The 22,475-nt window shown below is 49.7% G+C and overlaps 2 protein-coding genes across 2 annotated transcripts; both read right to left on the bottom strand.

Annotated features, from left to right (window-relative positions):
* Positions 1–3,589: 3,589 nt before the first annotated feature.
* Positions 3,590–9,406, bottom strand: THEM6 (thioesterase superfamily member 6). The gene is made up of 2 exons (XM_030553905.1): positions 8,809–9,406; positions 3,590–3,807 (listed from the first exon to the last, which is right to left on the bottom strand). Exons 1-2 carry the CDS (start codon positions 9,370–9,372, stop codon positions 3,694–3,696), a joined length of 678 nt encoding a protein of 225 aa, XP_030409765.1. The 5' UTR covers positions 9,373–9,406; the 3' UTR covers positions 3,590–3,693.
* A 4,967-nt stretch (positions 9,407–14,373) lies between these two features.
* Positions 14,374–20,337, bottom strand: LOC115645074 (ly6/PLAUR domain-containing protein 2-like). The gene is made up of 3 exons (XM_030549475.1): positions 20,245–20,337; positions 15,439–15,558; positions 14,374–14,579 (listed from the first exon to the last, which is right to left on the bottom strand). Exons 1-3 carry the CDS (start codon positions 20,294–20,296, stop codon positions 14,374–14,376), a joined length of 378 nt encoding a protein of 125 aa, XP_030405335.1. The 5' UTR covers positions 20,297–20,337.
* Between the last annotated feature and the right edge of the window lie 2,138 nt (positions 20,338–22,475).

Raw genomic sequence — 22,475 nt, 5'->3', positions numbered from 1 at the left:
TTTCTCCTACGTAGAGGCATGTTCTCCTCCCTCTCAGGAAAACACTGAGTTTACTTCTGTTTGGGGAACAGCTGGGGACCAGAACCCAGCACCAACGTTCTGGTGGGCACAAGGAAATATGTTTCTTTTGCATTGTGGGTTTTCTTCCGTAAGAGATCAACTCAGGACTGCCTTGTCAATGTTGTAAATAAACCAAAGAGAAGAACTAATAACCTCCAGGGTAGGACTGATTTACTCCACGCCCCTGTGGTCCCAAAAGCAGAAGAAAGGCAGAGACTGACGTGGTGAAAAAGATGCTTTGCCACGCATGATGGAGAGCAATTTTTGTTCCCAGGATCATCAGGTTCAGTCATCACTGGTATTTGCAATCTGTTCCCATATGTATTGTATGACTTTCTGAATGACACCTGTGCAACACAAGGGACTTTCAGATAGTGATTAGTAATAAGGGATGGGTGGTAATTCCCTCTGCATATGACAACGGATCACAGAGTGAGGCTGGGTGGATTAAAAGGACAGTTGGTCAAACATGCAACATTGTCAAGTCTTGATACTTTATCGCAAGCCTTGCAATATCGAGTCTCAAGCTCAAAGGCCCAGCTCTCTGGGTCAGCTCAGTACACGCGAATCTCAGATTTCATTAAAAAAAGAAAAAAAGTTTCTCACCCTTGATTGTAAAGGAAAGCCCAAAAATGTGAACCAAGAGCATCCTCACTCCTTGGGGCCTGACTCATGCTCCTGAATACTTCAGGTTGGCAGAGCTGTCAGTGATCTATGAAGTTGTTAGCTGTGCTGCTAACAGGCTCGCGCAGTGCTTGGTTTCAGGGACAGGCTCACGGCAGTGGGGAAAGGCAGAGATACATTCTCAAGTTGGTCCCCATCTGTGGTAGAGGGCTGGCCTTCTGTGCTTTGTCCCTCTGACACAATTCAATGAGGACACTCACGTGCCTCGAGCTAAGCATGTGCTTAAAGCTTTGCAGAATCGGGCCCAGAGTTCCCAACAACTTGCAGGATCCAGCTCAAAGGTAAGTTCTCGCCTACCTATGTACGTCCCAAACTTGGCATCTGCCACCACAGTGACACCTCCACAGAGTCACAACAGCAGCAACTCCCCTCTCTTACTTCCCTGCTGGCAGGGGACAGGCTTCAGGTTTTGGTTCTTTGTATTTAAAATGTGGCACCGTCAGGTGCAACTGCAGGAAAGACTGAGTGAGATTCTGTCTGCAGTGGCCACCAGTTGTCTTTACTGGATTGTTTTTTTCACTGCCTGGTGGAGTTCCTCCAACTCTAGGGAGGGGATGAGATCTCCATCACTGCAGGTTTTTAAGAGCAGCTCAGACAAACACCTGTCAGGGAGGGGCTGGTTATTACTTAGTCCTGGTTTGTGTGCAGAGGACTGGTCAAGATGACCTATTGAGATCCCTTCCAGTCCTACACTTAATATGATTCTCTCCCCACCATCTGACAGTGTCTGGTTAATGTTTATACCCCATAGCCTTGTTCTAGCCAGGAGCAGCCTCCACTTCCTTAAAGTTAAGCATATGCCTGACAGCTTTGCTAGATTGCGGTGCAAATAGATCCATTTATTCCTTTAAAAAACAAAGTTTCTCTCAGGATTTCATCTCATTTAGAATTCTTTAATGTCTTCAAGTAAATGTTAAGATACTGTAGCTAAGCAGTTCCAGTAAGTAGTAGTTGCAAGTCAAGAAAACCATTAGAAGAGGCAATAAATATACATTCAGAGGCAATTCACAGCTATCTCACTGTCTGGGTTCAGACCATTGCAGGAGGCGCTGGTATTTAGATTACAGAACACATGCACAAATTCACAGGTTAGCCACACTTCAAAATGTTCCCTCAATACAATCCTGGTGTAAAGTGCTCATTAGAGGAAAATGTTCATGTAATATACAGCAATCTTCCATTTATAAAGTACATAACGAGAACTGTTCCAAATATAAATACAATCAAATATCCAACAATCACAAACAAAATTGCCCTGTTTGGTTACATGGGCAAAGGGGACCTGAATTCCCTGAGTCCTGCTCTAAAGCAGGTTGCAACACCTGGGTCATGTCTATGCTGGGACCATTTGTGTTTTTACTGCCCCTCCAATGGTGTGTACCAATAAAGAGAGATTGTAGCACTGAATGGGCTCCAATGTATTTACCGCTGCGTCCTCTAACCCTGCTCTGAATCCTGTTTACAAGTACCCTACCTGTGGAGTGTTACAGTCCCGGTTTTCCCAAGTGCAAATACTCAAAGGCTTCATCTCGACTAGGATTTCAAGGTTTGTCGTTAGCTAAGACATGACACGTTCTAATCTTCTAGTGTAGCCATTACCATGTGCCATGTACACTGCTTTGTCTACACTAGGAAATTTTAGAAGGCATCAGGAAAGCTCTTAGCTAGCACCTTGAACCAGCACTCCTAGGACTTTGTGTTAGTCACGATTTCAAGACACTGCACAACCCATTTGCAGCTACAGAGATAAGAAAAGCAGGGCCAGGGGATACTTTACCACATGCGCTGTGCTTTTCCTCTTCAAAGCACATCAGTGAACTACGGTAGTTCTCACCCCTACCCCTGGAAGGTAGGGAGGTAGCATCTCCCTTTCACAGCTGAGTAATCCAGGACACAGAGAGATTGGTCACACAGTAATTCAGTGGTACAGCCATGATGGGAACGCAGGAGGCTCCTGGTCCTAACCTACTTCTCCCAAATACGCTTGGAATAACCCTGGTGATCACATTCATTCTGTCTAAAGACGGAGACAACATATGTATGTGGTGAAGCCTTATTTACTAGCAAACACCAAGTTAGCCTCCCTGCCATGGCACTGATGTATTTCCCTCCAGACAAATCCCAGGATAGGGTTGTTATTAATGAATATGCGGCTGGGGTCAGGATTTTTTAAACAGTGCTAGTGTTAATGACTGAAGGCGTGTGGAGGCAGGGCTACTGCAAAGGATTGTGGGTACAGCGGAGACATCAGTACATCAGCCAGTGAACATGGATGTTTCAAATTCCTGGCGGGGAGGAGGATGTTAGATGTGCTGATGCCCCAGATCCCCTGCAGGTTGGGCTGCACTAAAGTTTTGTTTTCCTGATATTACTAGTCTCTGGAAATAAAATTTTTTAGTGAAAGCAAACTCCCTTCTAAAGACCAAAAGGTGCCACTCCCCACTATGCTGGGCTCTAGGTGCTACCCAGCCACCACAGAGCTCAGTGTACCACTGAGATCAGAGAGGGCTTTAACCAACATAATGGGGTTTCTGGGGGTCCTTTCCTAGCCAGCTGTTTGGCTTTTTTGTCTAGCAAGCTGATGGCAATCTGGCTCAGTCTCTTATCCGCAGCGGCATGAGCAGGAGAGCTGATGAGAATACAGCACTTGGGTCTGTTTGGAGCACTGGTCTATTGCAGTCTGGAGAAAGTATCAGAGGGGTAGCCGTGTTAGTCTGGATCTGTAAAAGCAGCAAAGAGTCCTGTGGCACCTTATAGACTAACAGACGTTTTGGAGCATGAGCTTTCGTGGATGAATACCCACTTCGTCAGATCACATGCATCTGACGAAGTGGGGATTCACCCACAAAAGCTCATGCTCCAAAACGTCTGTTAGTCTATAAGGTGCCACAGGACTCTTTGCTGCTTTTACAGTCTGGAGAAAGACAGGCAGGGGAAAACAACATCTGGTTACTCATCCTTGGTATTGATTCCCAGGCCGCTTTCAGCTCTTAGCTTCTGGCTGCTGGCTTCGTTGTAGCTGATCCAATGCTGCACCTCCTCTGGAAGTTCGGGGGAGTTCACCTGGAGGAGACAGAGGCAGGATAGATTGGTTCAGGGTCCAGGTCTTACAGATTCCCTGCCAGCGTCACATATAAGATAACTCAGTTGATCCCAAAATCACCATTAGTTCAGCAATATGCACGACTCCCCTTTCTGTCCACTATGTTTCCCCCAAGATTTTGGATATCATAGAATGGTAGGACTGGAAGGGACCGCGAGAGGTCATCTAGTCCAGTCCCCTGTACTCATGGCAGGACTAAGTATCAAGGACTAGTATATCCAGACCACTCTGATTTTGCGCCCTATAAGACTGAAATAAGTTCTTTAACAAAAGAATACTCCAGGGCTAAAAATCTTACCTATTTTCTACTTGCTGTTCATGTTTCTTAACTTTCCAACTCCCAAGCTAGGTCTGCTTTCCTCTCCTTACCAGTGATTGCAGCTCTAGTTACAACATACAGATGCATTCTCTGGGTTACACAGCTCCACCTACCGTGAGCATCTCCAGAATCCAGCCCTTCTCAGCCTGCATCTACTGCTGGCCCTCAAGAAACACGGGCAGCATTTCACAGCCTTTCTTTGCCAAGGTGTAGGCTGCTGCACATGGTAGCAGCTGCAGCTACCACACGGCCCTAGTCCTATTGCAACAGTCCATTCTGGGCACGGTGCCATGCACAGAAGTTAGTTCAGTAGCCTCCGGTGCCTAGCGCTATGGGCCACAATTTTTCAAAGTAGAAGGGGTCTGGTTTTCAGAGGTGCTGAGCTCAGACAGCACCCACTGATGGTCAGGGGGAGCTACAAAACCCCAGCACCGCGGAGAGTCAGCTCACTTCTGTTCAAGGGGCTGAATTCAGATTCTAGGGTCTGACTTGGGACACCCAAGCTTGGCAGTTTTGGTCTGTCGTTTCTGTCGGCATCACACCGAGCTATCAACATCATCTTCAGCTGGTGAATACTGACTTCAGTGCTCATTTACACCAGCTGAAGATCTGGTATGATTTTTCTCTCACTAGCAGAGTGATACTAACTAAGCTTACGTCATTTTTCTATTAACCCATTACTAATAAATCCCCTTCATCTACCTTTAAAAGCACAAAAAAGGCAATATCTGAAACATTTCTCTTATAGAAAAGTCCTTTGCAATTGAATAGGGATTAAACCAATACGATTCTACAGCAACTGAATAAGTTTATACATAAATTCACATAAAAAAACAACAGGATTTTATGGAGAACCGTAGCCTATTAACGTTGTAAAACTGGCTTAAATTCCTTAAATTTTTAAGGAAAGATGAGTATTCTCTAAACCAGTGTTTCTCAAACTTTTGTCCTGGTGACCCCCTTCACACAGCAAACTTATGAGTGCGACCCCCTCCCCTTTTAAATTAAAAACACTTTTTGTGTATTTAACACTATTATAAATGCTGGAGGCAAAGTGGGGCTTGGGGGGTGGAGGCTGACAGACTGTGACCCCCCCCACGTAATAACCTTGTGACCCCCCCTGAGGGGGGGTCACAACCCCCATTTTGAGACCCTTGCTCTAAATCCTCTACAATTTTCTGTAAGGGTGAAATTTTTTTTTCTTTAACAGGAATGTTGTCAGACTGAAAAAACTGAATAGAAAAAAAAAAATCACACTCATCTGTAAATATGTCCCTACTCTTGTTGCAAAGCAACAGCCAAGATTCCTGGAACTGAGACATCAGTGAGAAAATCTTCTTTCTCTGTTATTCACTGTGTGTATCTGGGCAGCACTTTGCACAGGATCGACTCCTTCCCCTATATAGTCAGGTAGTCAGTCCCCATGGTTGTTTGCCCAGGTCTTTCACACAGCAGCACGGGAGAAACTTCTGGACTGATATACCATTAAAAAAGAATCCACCACAATACAGAACACATAGGTCCCAGCCAGAGTGATCAGACGTCCTGATTTTATAGGAAACAGTCCCGATATTTGGGGCTTTGTCTTACATAGGTGCCCATTATCCCCCACTCCCATCCCGATTTTTCACACTTGCTGTCTGGTCACCCTGATCCCAGTTGATCACTGCATTCCTCCACTTTTCCATCACTGACTGAAGGCGATACGGCAGCAAGTCAGACCCACCGTATGCATTTATAGACAGCTCAATTCTCACTTAACTAACTGTCCATACATCTACCGTAGGTATTTATCTGGCCCTGCAATGGGGTTTACAAACCCCATACTGAACATAGGCAGAATGGCAGGGAAGGCTTTCCCTGCTCCAAGGTTATCACACTGAACACATCCTCACCCAGCTGCCAGAATAGCCAGTTTTGGAGGCAGGTACCCGCGGCTGCAATCCCTAAAGAAACAAGCCCAGCTATAAAGGAGGGAGAACAGAGAGGAAAAGACCTGCAACAGCCCCAATCCAGGCTGCCTCTAAGAAACTGACAAAGAGACATAAGAAGACTGCAAATGCTAGAGTCTGAGGGCTGATGAACGCAACCTAAATTGAGACTATGCACTAGTCTAATTGTAAGGGATCAGTTCAAACCCACAGAGAGAATGCCCCAAGAGCAGTTGACAGCCCCCTCTTAACATGGTATCTGAGGTTCTTACAACCTTTAATCTATTTCTCTTCCCCTTACACCTGTGAGGCAGGACAGTGCTAATATCCCCATTGTACAGATGGGGAACTGAGACACAGAGAGACTGAGTGACACAAGGAGCCCATGCCAGGGTAGGGACTTGAGCCCAGGTTTCTTAAGTCCCAGGTAAGCATGCAACCCACTGTGCCAGCTTCCCTCCATGCTTGCAGCTGTAGCTGACTGGCTAGCCTGGCTGCTGTATTACTCATACCATGCTTTGGTGCCCAGATATTTCCTGTCTTCTTTTGACGGGTTAGCCCTATGACCACACTGCACATTGATGGCTTTCAAGACCCCTCGGATGTACCTGGCTTTACCTTCTCCTGGCAGGGGTGCTGCTAATCACATGGTGTGAGCAAAGAGCACAACGCAGACAAAGCCGTGGTGGGCGCTGACAACGTGCTGCTCCAGGGAGCAGGCATGGGTGTCCCAGTCCAGCAGGTGGGTGCATACGGCAAAGTGCTTAAGGAGGAGCATGGGGTGGTGGGGAAGGGAGCAGGAGGCACCCAGCATGATGCTGCCCTGTAAGGGGCTGGAACATCCTGCAGCGGGACACGAATGAGTCTATGTTGGCCTTGTGTAGGTAGCGGCACTGTTCATGAGCAGTGTGATATCCAAGTTGGAAAGTAGCACTAACCCCTGGAAAAGGTGATGCCATAGCACAGGGGTGGGCAAACTTTTTGGCCTGAGGGCCACATTTAGGTATAAAAACCTGTGTGGCAGACCATGAATGCTCATGGAATTAGAGGGGCTCTGTCTGGGTGTGGCCTGGCCTCCCTGAGTGACACCTTTATTGTATGTTTTTTATTATATGGAGATATACTTATCTCATAGAGCTGGAAGGGACCTTTAAGAGCCTTTGAGTGGAGTCCCCTGCCTGCACAGGAGGACCAAGTACTGTCACTTACAGATTTTTGCCCCAGATCCCTAAGTGGCCCCCTCAAAAACTGAGCTCACAACCCTGGGTTTAGCCGGCCAGTGCTCAAACCACTGAGCTATCCCTCCCCACCTTTCTCTGGTAATCTGAGGGATAATTGCTCCCTCATGGTTGGGACACTGCAGTAGCCTCCTGCCATTCTGATCTCTTCCCCAGCTCATGGGTCGTATGGGCATTCATTCCTTGAGATGGACACATGGTGAAAGTCCTCTGACGGCACAGGTGGCCCTTCCTATGCAGGGGAAAGGGAGAAGTAGACACGTGTGTGGAAGGGGTTGGGCCCCAGTGGAGATGGGGAAGGACAGCAGCCCATCCCCCCAGCCCCAAGGGAAGGTAGCGACTCCTGAAGCTGCATTAGCTGTTCCTTATGAGCGCTGTGGGAGCCTTCGGGAGAGGAGGACAAGGGCCTGGAGGGAAGATGAGGTAAAGGCAACACCGTAGCTCCATTGGAGTGGCCCCTGTCACACAGATAGAGACACAGGGTTCCAACACAGATGACCATGAGCATCCAACAGTGTCCCACTCCCACCCAATAGCCCCAGCTATGAGAAGGGGAGGATGAGCCCCCTGCTCATTCCCCTGTGGGGAAGGGTAAGCTTCAAGATAGGGTGATCTGAGGAAATCAGTGATCCAACCCGTCACAGGCTACCAACCAGTCACACTGGGGCTACGTCTAGACTACCCGCCGTATCGGCGGGTTAAAATCGATTGCTCGGGGATCGATATATCGCGTCTCATCTATAAGCGATATATCGATCCCCGAGCGCGCTTATATCGATTCCGGAACTCCACCAACCCCAACGGAGTTGCGGAATCGAAAGGGGGAGCCACGGACATCGATCCCACGCGGTGAGGACGGGTGAATAATCTGATCTTAGATATTCGACTTCAGCTACATTATTCACGTAGCTGAAGTTGCGTATCTAAGATCGATTTCCCCTCGTAGTGTAGAGCAGCCCTGGAAGGCACGTTTTGTATCCAGTCTGTAAACATGCAAGACACAATGATCGTCTCAAGGTAACATGATTCACACCAGTCTGACTGGAGAGCAGATGGACACATCTACTCATCTGAACAGCAGCTTGGCAAGATGGGGCCTTTACACTGCATGCCCCCTTCCATGGGCTACCCCAAGCACCTGCTTCCTGCACTGGTGCCTGGAGCTGGCCCTGGCCCCAGCCCCCTGGTCATTTTCATTGCCCTCCGCTGGACTATTTCCAGTTTGTCCACATCCTTGCTGCAATGGGGGACCCCAAACTGGACACAATACTCTAGATGTGGCCTCACCGGTGCGGAATAGCGGGGAATAATCACTGGCAATGCTCCTACTCATACTAATTCTTGGCCTGAGCTGCTCTCTGGCCATCATCGTTTCTGGGTGGGTTGTGCTGCCCGCGGTGCCCGTTTCCCCAGGGCGTTGTTCCCCCCCCCAGCCCGTTTATCCTGCCCCCGATGGGCCAGGCGTGGCCTCACCTGTCTCTGGTACAGGTGCTGCACCAGGCGCCCGGGGCTGCTGCCCACCACGTGCAGGCGGCAGAGCAGCAGGGCGCAGACGAAGCCGTGGCGGGGGCTCACGAACCGCTGCTCCAGGTAGAAGGCGCGGCCGTCCCAGCCCAGCAGGCGGGTGCGCACGGCGAAGCGCTCGAAGAGGCGCAGCGAGCGGCGGTGGCGGGCGCAGGAGGCGGCCAGCACCACGCTGCCCCCCAGGGCGCGCAGGGCGTCCAAGATGCCGCAGCGCGCCAGGTAGGCGCTGCGCGCCAGGTCGGCCTCGCGCAGGTAGCGGGCGTTGTTCATGTGCAGCAGCCAGTCCAGGTCCGAGGGCAGCACCAGGCCCGGCCAGCTCTGCTCCTGCAGCACGTCCCGCAGCCGGGGCTGCAGCCACAGGGCGTGCAGCAAGGCCAGCGGCAGGCGCAGCAGGAACCAGGCGTCCAGCAGGCAGAACAGCGCGGCCCCCGCGCCCAGCAGCAGCAGCAGCATCACCGCAGCGAAGGAAGGGGGGACGCCCGAGTACCGCCGCCCCCCGCCTCCCGGCAGCATCTATAGAGCCGGGAAGGGGAGGGACCGAGCAGCTGCGCGCCCCCGCCCTTTGTTCCGGTTCCGAGCCGCGGCTGCTTCCTCCCCTTCCTGCTCCGCAAGGCCCCATTCAGTCCGCCCCCCAGCCCAGCCCAGCCCCCAGCCTCTGCTCCCCCCGCGAGCAATATGGGCCCGCGCTGGAGCAGGCATCTCGAGGTTCTCAGTGCACGAGGACTATCACAAGCCCGGCTGTCCCCTTCCTGCCACGCCGGTCTCCGTGCATGGTATCCCCCTGCCCCAGTGAGTGCAGCCCTGGCCTCCGCCCTGTCCCGGCTTCTCTCCGGCTCCTGCAGCTCTGGTTCCCTGTTCAGTCCTCTCCCAGCCTCGCTCGGGTGCCTGGGATCGCTGCAGGAGCCGCTCCCCTCCTTCCCTCCATCCCAGACTGTGCTCAGGATCTCCAGAGGCAGCTTGCGGGCTACAGCCAGCCCGTCTGGGCACATGATTCAGCCAGGATCCTTAGGACACGTCTAGGTTTGCCACTGAAAGCGGGAAAAGTCCCTTTTTGGTGCAAAACCCCTGGGAGTGTCTCACGCCGCAGTTTCCCTGCAAAAAGAAAACCACCTGCACGAGCGGCGTGCGGCTCTTACCGGTGATCCTTTTGCGGCCATGTGCAAGTGAAGACACGCTCTTCTTGTTTACAGAGTTTTTAGCCTCCGCAGGATATCCCAGGGTGCCTAGGTGGCCACTCTGGCCAGCAGCTCTGCTGCTCTGAGGCCAGGTAAACAGACGTCCACCCCTCCCTCTGTGAAGCCCCGGGAACTTTGAAACTCCCCTTCCTGTTTTCTTTGCAAGTGCTCACTTATCATCTGGCCAGGTGACAATGGCTGCCCCACGAAGCAAAGGCTCCCCTGCTTGGAGCAATGCTGAGCTGCTGGAGCTGATCAGGGTTTGGGGAGAGGAGGCTGTGCAGGGACCCAGAATGTGCCATGATCATCCCCCCCTCTCCCCCCTTCCCACAAGACCCATCCTCAAAATGCAGAGAGCTGCACTGTGGGATAGCTGCCCTCAGTGCTCTGCTCTTAGTGGGGATGGCAGTGCTGCAAATGTAAACACTCTTGAGGCTGGAGGAAGTAAGGGAGTACACAAACCAGCGCTTTTCTCTCACCGGTTCACTGTCACCGGTGAAACTGACAGCCCCAAAACTCTGCAAGTGTAGACAGAGCCTTAGACGAAGTCACCTTTCCAGGGCTTGCCCAGGGACTTGGGCTTCCTGAGCCAGGCTCCCTCTGCAGAGTGGCTGGCTGAGATTATAAAGCCGGAAGGGAGCCCTGGGATGGAGTCTGATCTGCTGCATTCACTTAGATGGAATGTTTGGGCCAAAGATCTTAACATAACCCAACAGTGTCCAGCAAGGGCTAGGTTTAGTACACAGAGACCTCAGCCTGCTTAGTGCCATGGCAAACCCACCATTGAATTTTTGTTTGACTTTTTTATTAAAGTCACAGAAAAGCAAGAAAAAGTTCAAGCATTTGACATGGAAAGCATCAAGTCAGGCTTTTAACTGCAACCCTTTTTCCTTTAGCGGGAGAGAGCTTTTAGAAGGAAAACTCCCCTTATCTGACAGTATTTTTGATGTTATTCAAGATGTGATTGGGGAGAGCGGGGAAGAGATGGGCTGGGAGCTGTTGTTAAAATCCAGTCTCATTTCCGAGAAGACAAAACAAGACCAACACACACAAAAGGAGAGAGAAAAGAACAGCAAAGAGAGACAATGTAGCTTCTGTCTCTGGTGGTAACTCTCACATACAATCTCAATGCTGACAAACAGGCCCAGCACAGGGGCTGATCAGCCACTCTGAGTGGCTAAAAGCACTGCCCTAAACAACCCAATGCTGGCAAACTCATGCCAGCATTGGGTTGTTTAGGGCAGTGCTTTTAGCCACTTGTTTCGGGTCAGAGGCTTACAGAAGTGCTGCAAAATATGCCATCTCGGCTAGCTCATCCAGAAGGAAAAAAAAAGGATAGAAACAAGAAAAAAGCCAGGCAGGGAAGGAAAAGCACAAGGTGCGGGAGGGCAGAGACAAAGTCTCACATCCCAGGTGGTATTCAGGATTTAGTGGAAGCTGGTAGCGGTGGTAATGTCATCTGCACCCTCTCTCTCTGGCCCAATCTGGCCAGGATATCTTTCAGGAGATGTAGGGGTGGCAAAGTTCACGCCAGTTGCCAGTTTTTCTCTCCTAAGTCTCTTTCTTAAGGACCCCAAAAGGCAGTGATGGGTGGAATAGCCCATCCCTAAGTTATTTTGTCCACCAGTTAGGCCTAATATCTGACATATCAATTTTGGTTTATTAATTTTTGCTCCTCAATTCCTATAGTTTACGAGGCATGATCTTAACACAGCCCGAGTTCTATTGGTCCGCGTTTTTGTTTGGACTAGTTCAGTCTTTTTGTGCCTTTTCTCAGCAACATGGGTTGTTGTTGTTGTGACATCTTCGAAACATTCACTTACTTTTTACAGCACTGCTCACAAGGAGGGTGAATTTGTAGGCCCATTGGTTACAACAGACTTCCTGCCTAAGACAGGCCATAAGACTTCCCTGAATTGTTGAACTAAAGCAGATTTTTCAGATTTAAAAAAATGAAAAAAACCCCGCAATCTTGATTGAAAAATTGCCAGTGATTCAGAATCAAGCACGACTCTTGGTAAATTGTTCCAATTACCCTCTGTAATTAACCCCCCATAAAAAATTTGCACCTTATTGCCAAGTCTGAATTTGTCTAGCTTCAGGTCCCAGCCATTGGATCTTGTTCAGTCTTTGTCTGCTAGATTGAAATGCCCATTATCAAATTTTAGTTGCTTGTGATGAGATTGTTGTTCCCCATTGGAGGGGGGGAGTCGGTCCCTGGGCAATGGTTTGAAACTGTGCAGGAACAGATGCAAAGCTGGTGAATGGGACTTTGCTTGTTGGATCCTTCCACAGGCCTGCCAGCCTGAACAATACCCCATTGGGAGTTCAGGGCCCCTGCCAGCTTCCCCCTCGTATAGACCATGGCAAATAACTTTACATGTTCAGACAATACAATGTGGAGAATTCAGCTCTGCTTGTGTCACCACTTCTGGCTTGGGATCTGCATCAAAAGACCAGAGAGATAATGCTGAACTCCAGTCTTTACAGTGGGGAAAGCGGGACCTTCTTTTAAAAAATAATAATGGTGAGGTTGGTCTAATCTGGCATTTAGAGTTCAGACTCTCAGAGGTATGTGAAGGAAAGGGGCTTACCAGTCTGAAATGGAAGGGCAGCAGTAACCCAAGGACAAGACCTTGCTCTGCCTGAGGCAGTGTGCCCCCTCTAATGGCAATAATCAGCATTTTTCACTCCTAGATCTCAAAGCACTTTACAAAGCTGTGTCAACGAAGCTGTCCTCATGTTACAGCTGGGGAAACTGAGGCACAGAGCAATGAACCCATGACTTGAACCCAGGGTCGCACATGGAGTCAGTGACAGAGTCATGATGAGAGGGCAAGTTCTCTGCCCTTGCCACAAGCTCATGCTGTGCCCCCTTGTGGGACTCCAAACATACGGGCTCAAGCCAGGCCAAGTGCAAGGACCAGCTAGAGGCAGTGTGCAGCAGAGGACAGAGCAGACATCTTGCCCATCAGGTTTCTGGTCAGTTTCCATGTGCCAGAGTTCATGGGAGCGAAGCTGGATCTTACCACGCATGGGAAAGTAACACAGAGGAAAGGCTGGTCAAAGAGAAACATTTATAACTGGAATTCAGGGCCTGCTGCCCAGACCTCCTTCCCTCATTTACGTGAGTCATCCTGTTGATTTCAACGGGGCAGCTCACACACCAAAGTCTTTGTCATGGGAATGAGAGTGGAGCACAGTTCAAATTCTCCTCCCTAGACGGGACAGAGCTAGGAATCCCTGGCAAGCCGTTTCCAAACTGGATCCGGTTATGCTGGATCCAGTTTTACTGCAGAGGTGGGGCAAATGTGCCGAAACATTTCTCAAGAGTCAGGGGCCAGATCCTCAGCAGGGTCAGATCCTCAGCAGAGAACATGCTTCAATGGACTATGAAGACTGGATGTGGCCCAGTAATACATTTCCCTTTTATTATTTTTGGGGTGGGGGTGCGGGTGGAGGGAGGTGTTTGAAGTCAGTTGGGAACTTGTCTGGATTTTAGTGCAATTGAAAGTAAAGGCCTGAGATCACTATTTCACTTCAGGCAAAGGGCAGGCAGATTCCCTACTGGCTGCACCTGCAGCTCTGCTACCGCCCCTCGTTTCTGATCTGCACAACCCACCCTGCCCTTCCAACTCGGGGCCTCTCTCTTGAGCTGGGCAGCGGGATGTGCAGCCTAGAGGAACTCTCAGATGAGCTCACTCATTGTCCTAAGCAGCATTTGAAAACAGTCCTCCTGGGGTTCAAAATAAAAGCATGCTGAGAAAATGGGAAGTGGAAATTGATGCCCCCAGAGAACAGGAAATCGCTACGTTAAGCTATTTATGGGACAGGAAGTGGGTGACTGCAGTGCTTGGGAGCTGCGAGGAAGGAATCAAATGTGGCAGGACTGGGGTTAAATGCTGGATCCCCTGCGCAAGAAAACAGCCTTTAGGTGAGAGTTGAGTTTGGGTAGTTCTTTGACCTGCCTGCCATGGCCCTGTCCTGCTCTTGCCCCACCCCCCAGCACAGAACAGTGCCCACCCCCCCACAGTCTCTGTCTCCTGACAACTCCTGCAATGCAGAACGGCCACGTCTCTCCCGTGTCCCCATCCCTGGAGGGGTGCAGTGGCAGGATGCAGTCAATGCTGAAGCAACATGTCCCCTTGATTAGCAGCTGGGAGCAGAGCACTGCCCAGGATTTCAAAGCTGGGTGGGTTTGATCTCCAATGGTCCATTAAATTCCCGGCATCGATCAAAGAAGCCACAGTTAACTGGAGAAATAGCTCCCTCAAGTGTCTAACAGTTCCACGTGTTGGGCAGCTTGGCCAGGAGGACTTCTGCCTGAGACCCCGCTGTGCTACAGCATGACCCTCAGGAGGGTCCAGAGAGCGGCAGCTGTGATTGCCATGGCATTGGCTGTCAGCCCTGGCACGCCGTCGGTATTGCACAGGTCGGTGTGACAGCACGAGTCAGGGTGGGACTCCCCGATTCCATCCGGGTCGGAGGGTATGCACATCTTAGCACAGGATTTGGAGACGGTGATGTTCCCGAAAAAGGGGTAACCTATAAAGGATGGATTAGGAAAAACCAGGGAAAGAGAAATGGTGAAGGGAGGTTTATAGATTTAGGTTCTCCTTTATGCTAAGGCCACTTGACACTGCCTTGCAACTAGAAAGGGGCCTTAAAAGGGTAAACAAACTTAAGAGCCTGAGTGCAAGTGGAAAAAAGGCTCATTGGCTTTTCTTAGTATCTATAAGCTGGTGGTACTCACAGTGTGCTAGTTCTGTATGTGCATGTGAAGACACAGTCACTGTGCCAAAGTTAAATGGAATTCAGACCTAGGCACCAGCTGGTATTTCCGTCCTCTTCAGGGGCCTGATTCTGAGCTGATGCCCATGTAAGTTAAGGGAAAAGTCACTGCATATTATGATGGGGAAGAGCCATATGAGCAGGATTTAGTTTCTCCGATAATGGCACAGTGCAGACTATCGATTCAGAGGGTTCAGGAGACGCTACTGCAAAATTAGCACCGGCGCATTGTTATCCTCCTTTGTAAACGACCAGCGCTGGCCAAAGCTTCTGTGAAGCAAAGTGAACAAAGGGAGTCCCAATCCCCACAAGCTAGAGAGGTAAGATCACCTGATACATAGATGAAGCAAAGTAAGGAGAGAGAGCCCAGATCCTGGTGATTTACCACTAGGGTAGAGTTAAATAGACTATTCTGTTTCTTCTATAAATTTAAATTTGGACTTCTCCATCTGGGTTCCTCAAAGACAGCCTAGGGGGCAATGCCACACTGGCTGGGGAAGTGGGTAGGAGGAAAAGAGAGAAGAGGGTGTGTGAGAAATTATAACTGAGTTACATCAGGGATGCATTTCCTTTGCTGTGTTTATTGTATTTGCTGTGATCGGATGAGACTTACCAGAGTCTACAGAATGCACAGTTGTCCTGCACGCCGTGTCGTCCTCAGAGCAGTTGCTGACCGAGATGCATGCTGAGAGATCTGTCGGTTCTTTGCAGGTGTAGCATCGCAAGGCCTGGGCTGTCAAGAGGAACAAAATAGCAGGAGCTGAGTGTGGCTCTGCTTTTTTTGGTCAGCTTTGGAGAACCTGCAATTGTGCTAAATGGCTGTTTAGAACAGCAGATTTCCTTCCCCCCAGGGTATGCTGAGATTGTAAGTCAGAGGTTCAGGTACCTTGATAACCAGCCATGTGCAGTGGTATTTGAACCCAGATCTTCAGAGCTAAAAGCATAAACCTCTACCAGCTGAGCTAACAACCCAAGCTGTAGCTGGCTCATTAATTATTGATATTATTTTATTTTGGAAGGACCTAAGAGCCATAGTCTCCTAGTTTGGGTTCTGCAACTTGAAAAGTGCAGGGATCTGGTACGAATCATCTGCCTGGCAATCTTCATTACTTCCATGTAGGATTGCCATCTCTGAGGTTATATCAGGTGCCTGCATGGCCAGCATGTTTGCCAAGCAGTACAGGCACTTGTTCCTGTCATGCCTGTTTATATACACGAGAGCCAGTGCTGGGAGCTGCTGTGCGGCAGTGCACAAAAAGCAAATGTGTTCCAGCTGCCTGAAATGACTTCGGTTTTAGATTAAGAAAAGCAACGAAGAACAAAAGGGATGTTTTCTCATGAGTGTGTGTGCATGTTTGTGTGTGTATTCTGGATCAAACTGCTGCAGCACCCAGGGCAAAGTGGTTGCTGTCATTTCAAGGTGCCGTTCACAAGAAACAAAACGAATCTTAGTTATATCCCTACCATAGCAACCACTATATCTGAGCTCCGGTGTCCACTCCAAGGATCCCTTTCACTTGCTCAGAGGGTTCTCAAAAGAAATTCCTCTCGGGATGAATTTTTCTATGCACGTTCTCTCCGCTCAGAAGAGAATTTTACGTAGTTAGTTGTTTTTTAGACTAACTTGTTTCAGCCATCATCTGAGTTGTGTGTGTGTGTGTGTGTGTGTGTGTGTGTGTGTGTGTGTGTGTGTGTGTGTGTGTGTGTGTGTGTGTGAAATGCCCTGATGTAACTGATATCAGAATATGGGCCAGTGAATTTCAGATTTACCCGAGTTACTGAGGACAGAGCGAGGACATGCACTCATCTATTGCCGTATAAAACCGCTGATGATGTTACAGTTGTTTTGTAATGTGCAAAGAGCAGCTGCTTGCACAGTCAAGACCTTTGACCTATTGAAACCTTCTTTCCTATGTGTCCTTTTTATAAACATCAGTCTAGTAGTAGTTTTAAAATGCAACAAATGTTTCTACTGCCACCTCCTGGTGAAAGTGTAGAAAGAAATGATTTTTGTTTTTAATAAAAGCAGCAAAGAATCCTGTGGCGCCTTATAGACTAACAGACGTTTTGGAGCATGAGCTTTTGTGGGTGAATACTCACTTCGCCAGATGCATGTAGTGGAAATTTCCAGGGGCAGGTATATATATGCAAGCCACCTAGAGATAACGAGGTTAGTTCAATCAGGGAGGATAAGGCCCTGTTCTAGCAGTTGAGGTGTGAAAACCAAGGGAGGAGAAACTGGTTCTGTAGTTGGCAAGCCATTCACAGTCCCTCACAAAAGGCTCTTAAGCAAAGTAAGCTGTCACGGGATTAAAGGGCAGGTCCTCTCATGGATTGGTAACCGCTACCAGGGCGTGCTGGAACAGACGCATTGATTGAACTAACCTCATTATCTCTAGCTTGCTTGCATATATATATATATACCTGCCCCTGGAAATTTCCACTACATGCATCTGATGAAGTGGGTGTTCACCCACGAAAGCTCATGCTCCAAAACGTCTGTTAGTCTATAAGGTGCCACAGGATACTTTGCTGCTTTTACAGATCCAGACTAACACGGCTACCCCTCTGATATTTGTTTCTAATGATATATTACTTGGATCCATAAAAAGCAACAAGGAGTCCTGTGGCACCTTATAGACTAACAGATGTATTGGAGCATAAGCTTTCATGGGTGAATACCCACTTCGTCAGAGGCATGTAGTGGAAATTTCCAGAGGCAGGTATAAATATGCAGGCAGGAATATACCTGCCTCTGGAAATTTCCACTACGTGTCTGACGAAGGGATATTCACCCATGAAAGCTTATTCTCCAATACATCTGTTAGTCTATAAGGTGCCACAGGACTTTTGTCGCTTTACAGATCCAGACTAACACGGGACCCCTCTACTACTTGGATACAGGTGCTCTGTATGGGCAATTCTCCACAGCCTCATACCTAGGGTAGTCATTTTGACTGGAATTTTCAAAAGGACTTGAAGGCAATTAGCTATTCAGTGCCAATTGAATTTCAAGGGGAGCTGAGCATGTAGCTCCTTTGAAAATGCCAGCCTCAAACTGTGCAGAGGGAGAGCAGAGTATGAAATGGTCCCATTTTGATTTGCAAATGCTCTCCACCTACATTGCACAGGTCAGAATGACATAAGGTGGCAGGCAGTGATAAATTAGGCTCAGTGGGCCAGATCCCACCTTGCAGAGTCCTAGAGTCCGGGCTCTAGCCCGAGCTGGAACATCTACACTACAATTAAACAGTCCCGTAGCCAGAGCCCTGTGAGCCCAAGTCAGCTGGCATGGGCCAGCTGCAGATTTTTAACTGCAGTGTAGACACATCTGTGCTCCACGGGGCTAAAAACAGCAGTGTAGATGTTCTCCCTTGGGCTGAATCTCAGGCTCTGAGAACCACCCCCTCCTCTGGGTTTTGCAGCCTGAGTTCCAACCCGAGCAGGAACGTCTATTTTAGCCCCGGATGCGAGTTTTGTGTGCCTGAGTCAGTTGGCCCAGGCTCTGAGACTCACTGATGTGGCTTTTTTAAATTTTTTTTTTTGCAGCATAGACATGCCCCAGGTGACCTGCAAAGATTTATTTGCACAATAACAAGTGAAGGGTGGTGCAGGGAATTAGAGTTCTCCATCTCCTCCCCACCCTCCCCATAAAGATGGTTGTTAACATGTGGGATCTGAACTCAGCGAGTATAAATCAGCGTAGCTGGCGATTTCTGGTTGGGCCTGATTCGGATCTCACACCAGTTTTCCACTAGGGTAACTCCATTGACTTCAGTGAAGTTAGTTCCGATTTACACCATGTTAAAGGAGAAGAGAATCAGGCCCCCATGTTCCTTGGCAAATGAATCCTTCCCAGAGGAGCAAAAGGCCATTACTGCCAGGGAGAGGGCGCAGTGGAAGGAACCAAAGAAGCACGAGGGTAGGCTACAAAACTAAGGAAAAGTCCAATGGTGAGGAAAGAGCCCACGGAGAAGCAGAACAAGGGCATACAAAGGGCTGCACTATGCTCTGGCCTACACACCCGAGAGTGATTCAAGGGATCGCGGTTCTGGGCCCAGCCATGCCCCATCTCACTGCAGGATCTAGGACAAGTCACTCTTCCCTCTCTGTGCCTCAATCTTTCCATCTGTAAAATAGGTCAGTACCATGTCCCCCATCTATGGTATTTTAATATTAGGCAATATTCGACACCCCAGAGGGAAATAACTAAGTAAGTGGAATAACTTACCTGAATGGGGGCTGAAACAAGAACATGAGGCAGAGCTTCAGCTGGGATAATCGGTGTAGCTGGTGAAGTAAATGGAGCTCTGCTTATTTAACCCAGCTGAGGAGCTGTCCCGTGGTATATAAATAAGAAGTTAAGCAGATGGCTGTGTTAGCTGCAGCAGATGGAGAGGATCAAGGGGTAGGGAGGAAAGGCAGGACAGTGCGAATCAGGAAAACCCCCAAGCGGTTAACTCTTGAAAGACTCCTGGATTACGATTAAAGTCATAGCAGAGATGTCAGGAGCACCCCCCACTCCCCAGCAGGCTGTTAAACCTTAGCACAGCCAGGGATGCACACTGCAAGGATATATAACAGGATCACACCAAGACTGGATCACACCCAAGGTTCATCGGGGCCAATATCTGTCCCTGACTGTAGCCAGAACCAGATGATTCAGGGGAAGGTCCAGGAAACGCTATAAGAAGTACGTGTAGGATCAGCTCCCCCATGAAGGTCTCATTCTAACCCCACGCGCTAGAGATTGGCTTACACACTGAATCCCATGGGCCAACACCTTTTCCAAAATTTGTGTTAGCATTAGCTATCCGAGTTCTGGATGCATCCCTCCCCATCACCTGGCCCACCCTGATTTATGGACTGCCACCACAGTCACATAGCAGGTGGAGTGCAACCCATCCTGTACCTAAAGGACCAAGCTGGCAGGCTAGGTGGAGCACTTATGTTAGGTCAGATCCCTACCTACTATTCCATGGCCTCCTTCCTGGCATGTCCCAGTCCTTTCACTCTCCCTGTTCTGCTGTGGGTCATGGATCTGGAGCAGAAAGGAGAATCCCTTGGTTCCCATTCTCCCTTTCCCTGTTACCTTGCTAGTTCTTTACACCAGCATAGAGGGGATGTGAGATGTGACCACCCAGAGGTGGTCGCATTATACCCGTGTGAATGCCTGCAGCTAGTGCAATGCAGAACAGAATGAGAGCCTCCCTCTCGACTGTCAGTAACTGCCCAGCCGGGAACATGCCCCCCCATTTCTCTTCCTCTCATTTTGCTTGATTATTTGTCAGATACATAACAACAGTCCTTCCCTCTCTCTGGGCTGTCCAGCCCTTTGTCCAGCACAGCCACACGCTGGGAACATCACAGATAAATCACTGCACCCCAGGTAATCCAGGTGAAGCCCCTGCAATCTTACCTAGCTCCATGCACACAAGGCCAGCCAGCAGTACAGCCAGAAGCGCCTTCATCCTGAGCAGACCCTCAGCCTGGGTGGCCAGGAAGAGCTACAGCTGCTTGTTCTACTCTTCCCCTCTGCAGGCGATTTCCTGGCCTCAGCTGGTTCTGATCAGAGCCTTCCCCAGACCTGTAGTGAAACAAGTTCCTTGAGTGATCTCATCGCAGCAGGGCCCCACCCTGTTCCTCCCCCTCCCCTTCACATCCTGAAGCTCTCCAGGGCTGAAAATAGCAGGACAGAGGGGTTATGGTCAGGGATCCTGGCATTGGTTTGGGGGGGTTGTACCCTCCCCAACAGACGAGCAGGGGGGTTCATACAGCTCATCCCCCTGCACTGGAGTGACTCTTCATGCCAGCTCCTTGTGCCACACTGATGCCCCTCACTGACTTTCTTTGCTTTTGCAGGCAGCTGGGAGCCCCTCAGGAATAATGGCCCTGGACAAAACCATCTTTAGAAGCTCTGGGCGGCAGGGAGTGAAGTGGCACCAGGGAATTGAAGCATGTCCGACAGTATGGACGATCTCGCAGTCAGACTGCTAGGCTGGTACTTGGGCGACCTGCGCTCTGCCACAGACTTCCTGTGTGACCTTGGATGGGTCACTTAGCTTCTCTGTGTCTCAGTTTGCCCTCTGTACATTGGTGGGGGGGCACTGCTGCTCCTTGTCCCCTCTCCTGTCTTGTTTATTCAGACTGGGAGCTCTTTGAGGCCGGGCTCCTGCTACTCTGTGTTTGTACCACCTTGAGCAATGGCAGGTGCTCCTGGAATGCAAGTTATGATGTTCTTTGCTCTCTCTTTCCCTGCTTGCTGTACATTGGCCCCCATTAATCCAGTGCTAGCAGAGACAGGTTGGTAACTCCTGTTTCCCTCAGCAGCCTCCAGGCCTGGAAGAGTTTCTTTGCCCGTTCTGCCCTTCTCCAGGCCCCACTGCTCTCAGACTAGGCCAGCCTTCCTCTCCAGGGCTGTCTAGGTCCTGATATGGCCCCTCCGCACCACCCACAGGCTACAGAGCAGGAATGGAGGCATGGTCAACCAAAGGACAGGCCTGAGCATTAAGCTCAAATCACCTGATTCCCAATTCTGGGCCTTGACCACCAGCCCATCCTTCCTCCCTTGAGGAAGCATTATCAGGAAACGACCCCCTTCCTGCCTCCGCCCTTGCCTGATGCAAGCCCTCGTGTGGTAGGGCACAGCTGGCTCACCCTGCTCTGAGCAAGCCTAGATAATAATCATAGAGGTCGAGTGGTGAGGAAAAGACAGGGACAGTCCACACTAGCTCTCCGACCACTGCTACCCACTGGTGGAGCTGTATCAATGCAACAGCCAAAGGAGGGGAATCTGCTTGGGATCCATCTGGGGAGAGTCTTCTGGGATTTGCTAAGCTGCAGGGGATGTCTGAGATTCTGGCCTGTTTACCCAGAAGTGGAACTGTGGAGGAGCTGCACTGTGACCCAGAATCATCCTTCCTATTCAAAGTCCAAGGGAACATGAGAGTTTTTAAAGATGACGCTATTGATAGTGATTGTAATGATAGGAAACGGTTGTGGAATGGATCGATGGGGTCTCAGCAGCCAACAATTTAGGAGCTACCAGCCTCGGTCTCCAGCCTCGTATGTAATCAGCCTGTTGCACAGTGAATCTATTGTATTTTTAATAACAAGGAAAGAAGCATTAAAGATCTGCTCTCCTGGGCTTGGTTGTGGTGACCGGGAGCAAAACTGTTGTTGCCATGGGAGGTAGAGCTTCAGAACATCTTGGCGGGTTGTGTTGGGAGTTGGTGTTCTCCATCCTCCCTTCCTGCTCAGTGAAGACATTTTTCACATGAACAAGCAAAAGCAGGGCCTGTGGGACACACAGCTCAGCTGGGTGGGAGGCCTTTGTCTTCACCTGCCTGCTGGCTAATGGACCAGATAGCAGGGCATGCCAGCTTTACTTGGAACTGGGGGTGTCATCCCGGGACATTGCTGTGCCCAGCTGTTCTCTCAGAGGACGAGACAATGGCTGCTTTGTCTTGTGTGTAAGGGCTCTCCGCTCATCCCCCCGTCACAGATCTGGACCCGAGGTGAACCAGCACCAAAGGAGCTTGACCAACAATCCTTCTGAGCCACCTTCAGTCGGTTTGCACTCTGGGATCCCCAATTCCACCCCCTCTGACTGCCAGAGATGGGCTGCCTCCCCACAACTTGTTTTGCTAC

Source organism: Gopherus evgoodei, chromosome 2 (assembly GCF_007399415.2).
Source record: "Gopherus evgoodei ecotype Sinaloan lineage chromosome 2, rGopEvg1_v1.p, whole genome shotgun sequence".
Lineage (NCBI taxonomy): Eukaryota > Metazoa > Chordata > Testudines > Testudinidae > Gopherus > Gopherus evgoodei.
This window is presented reverse-complemented; position numbering and strand designations above follow the sequence as displayed.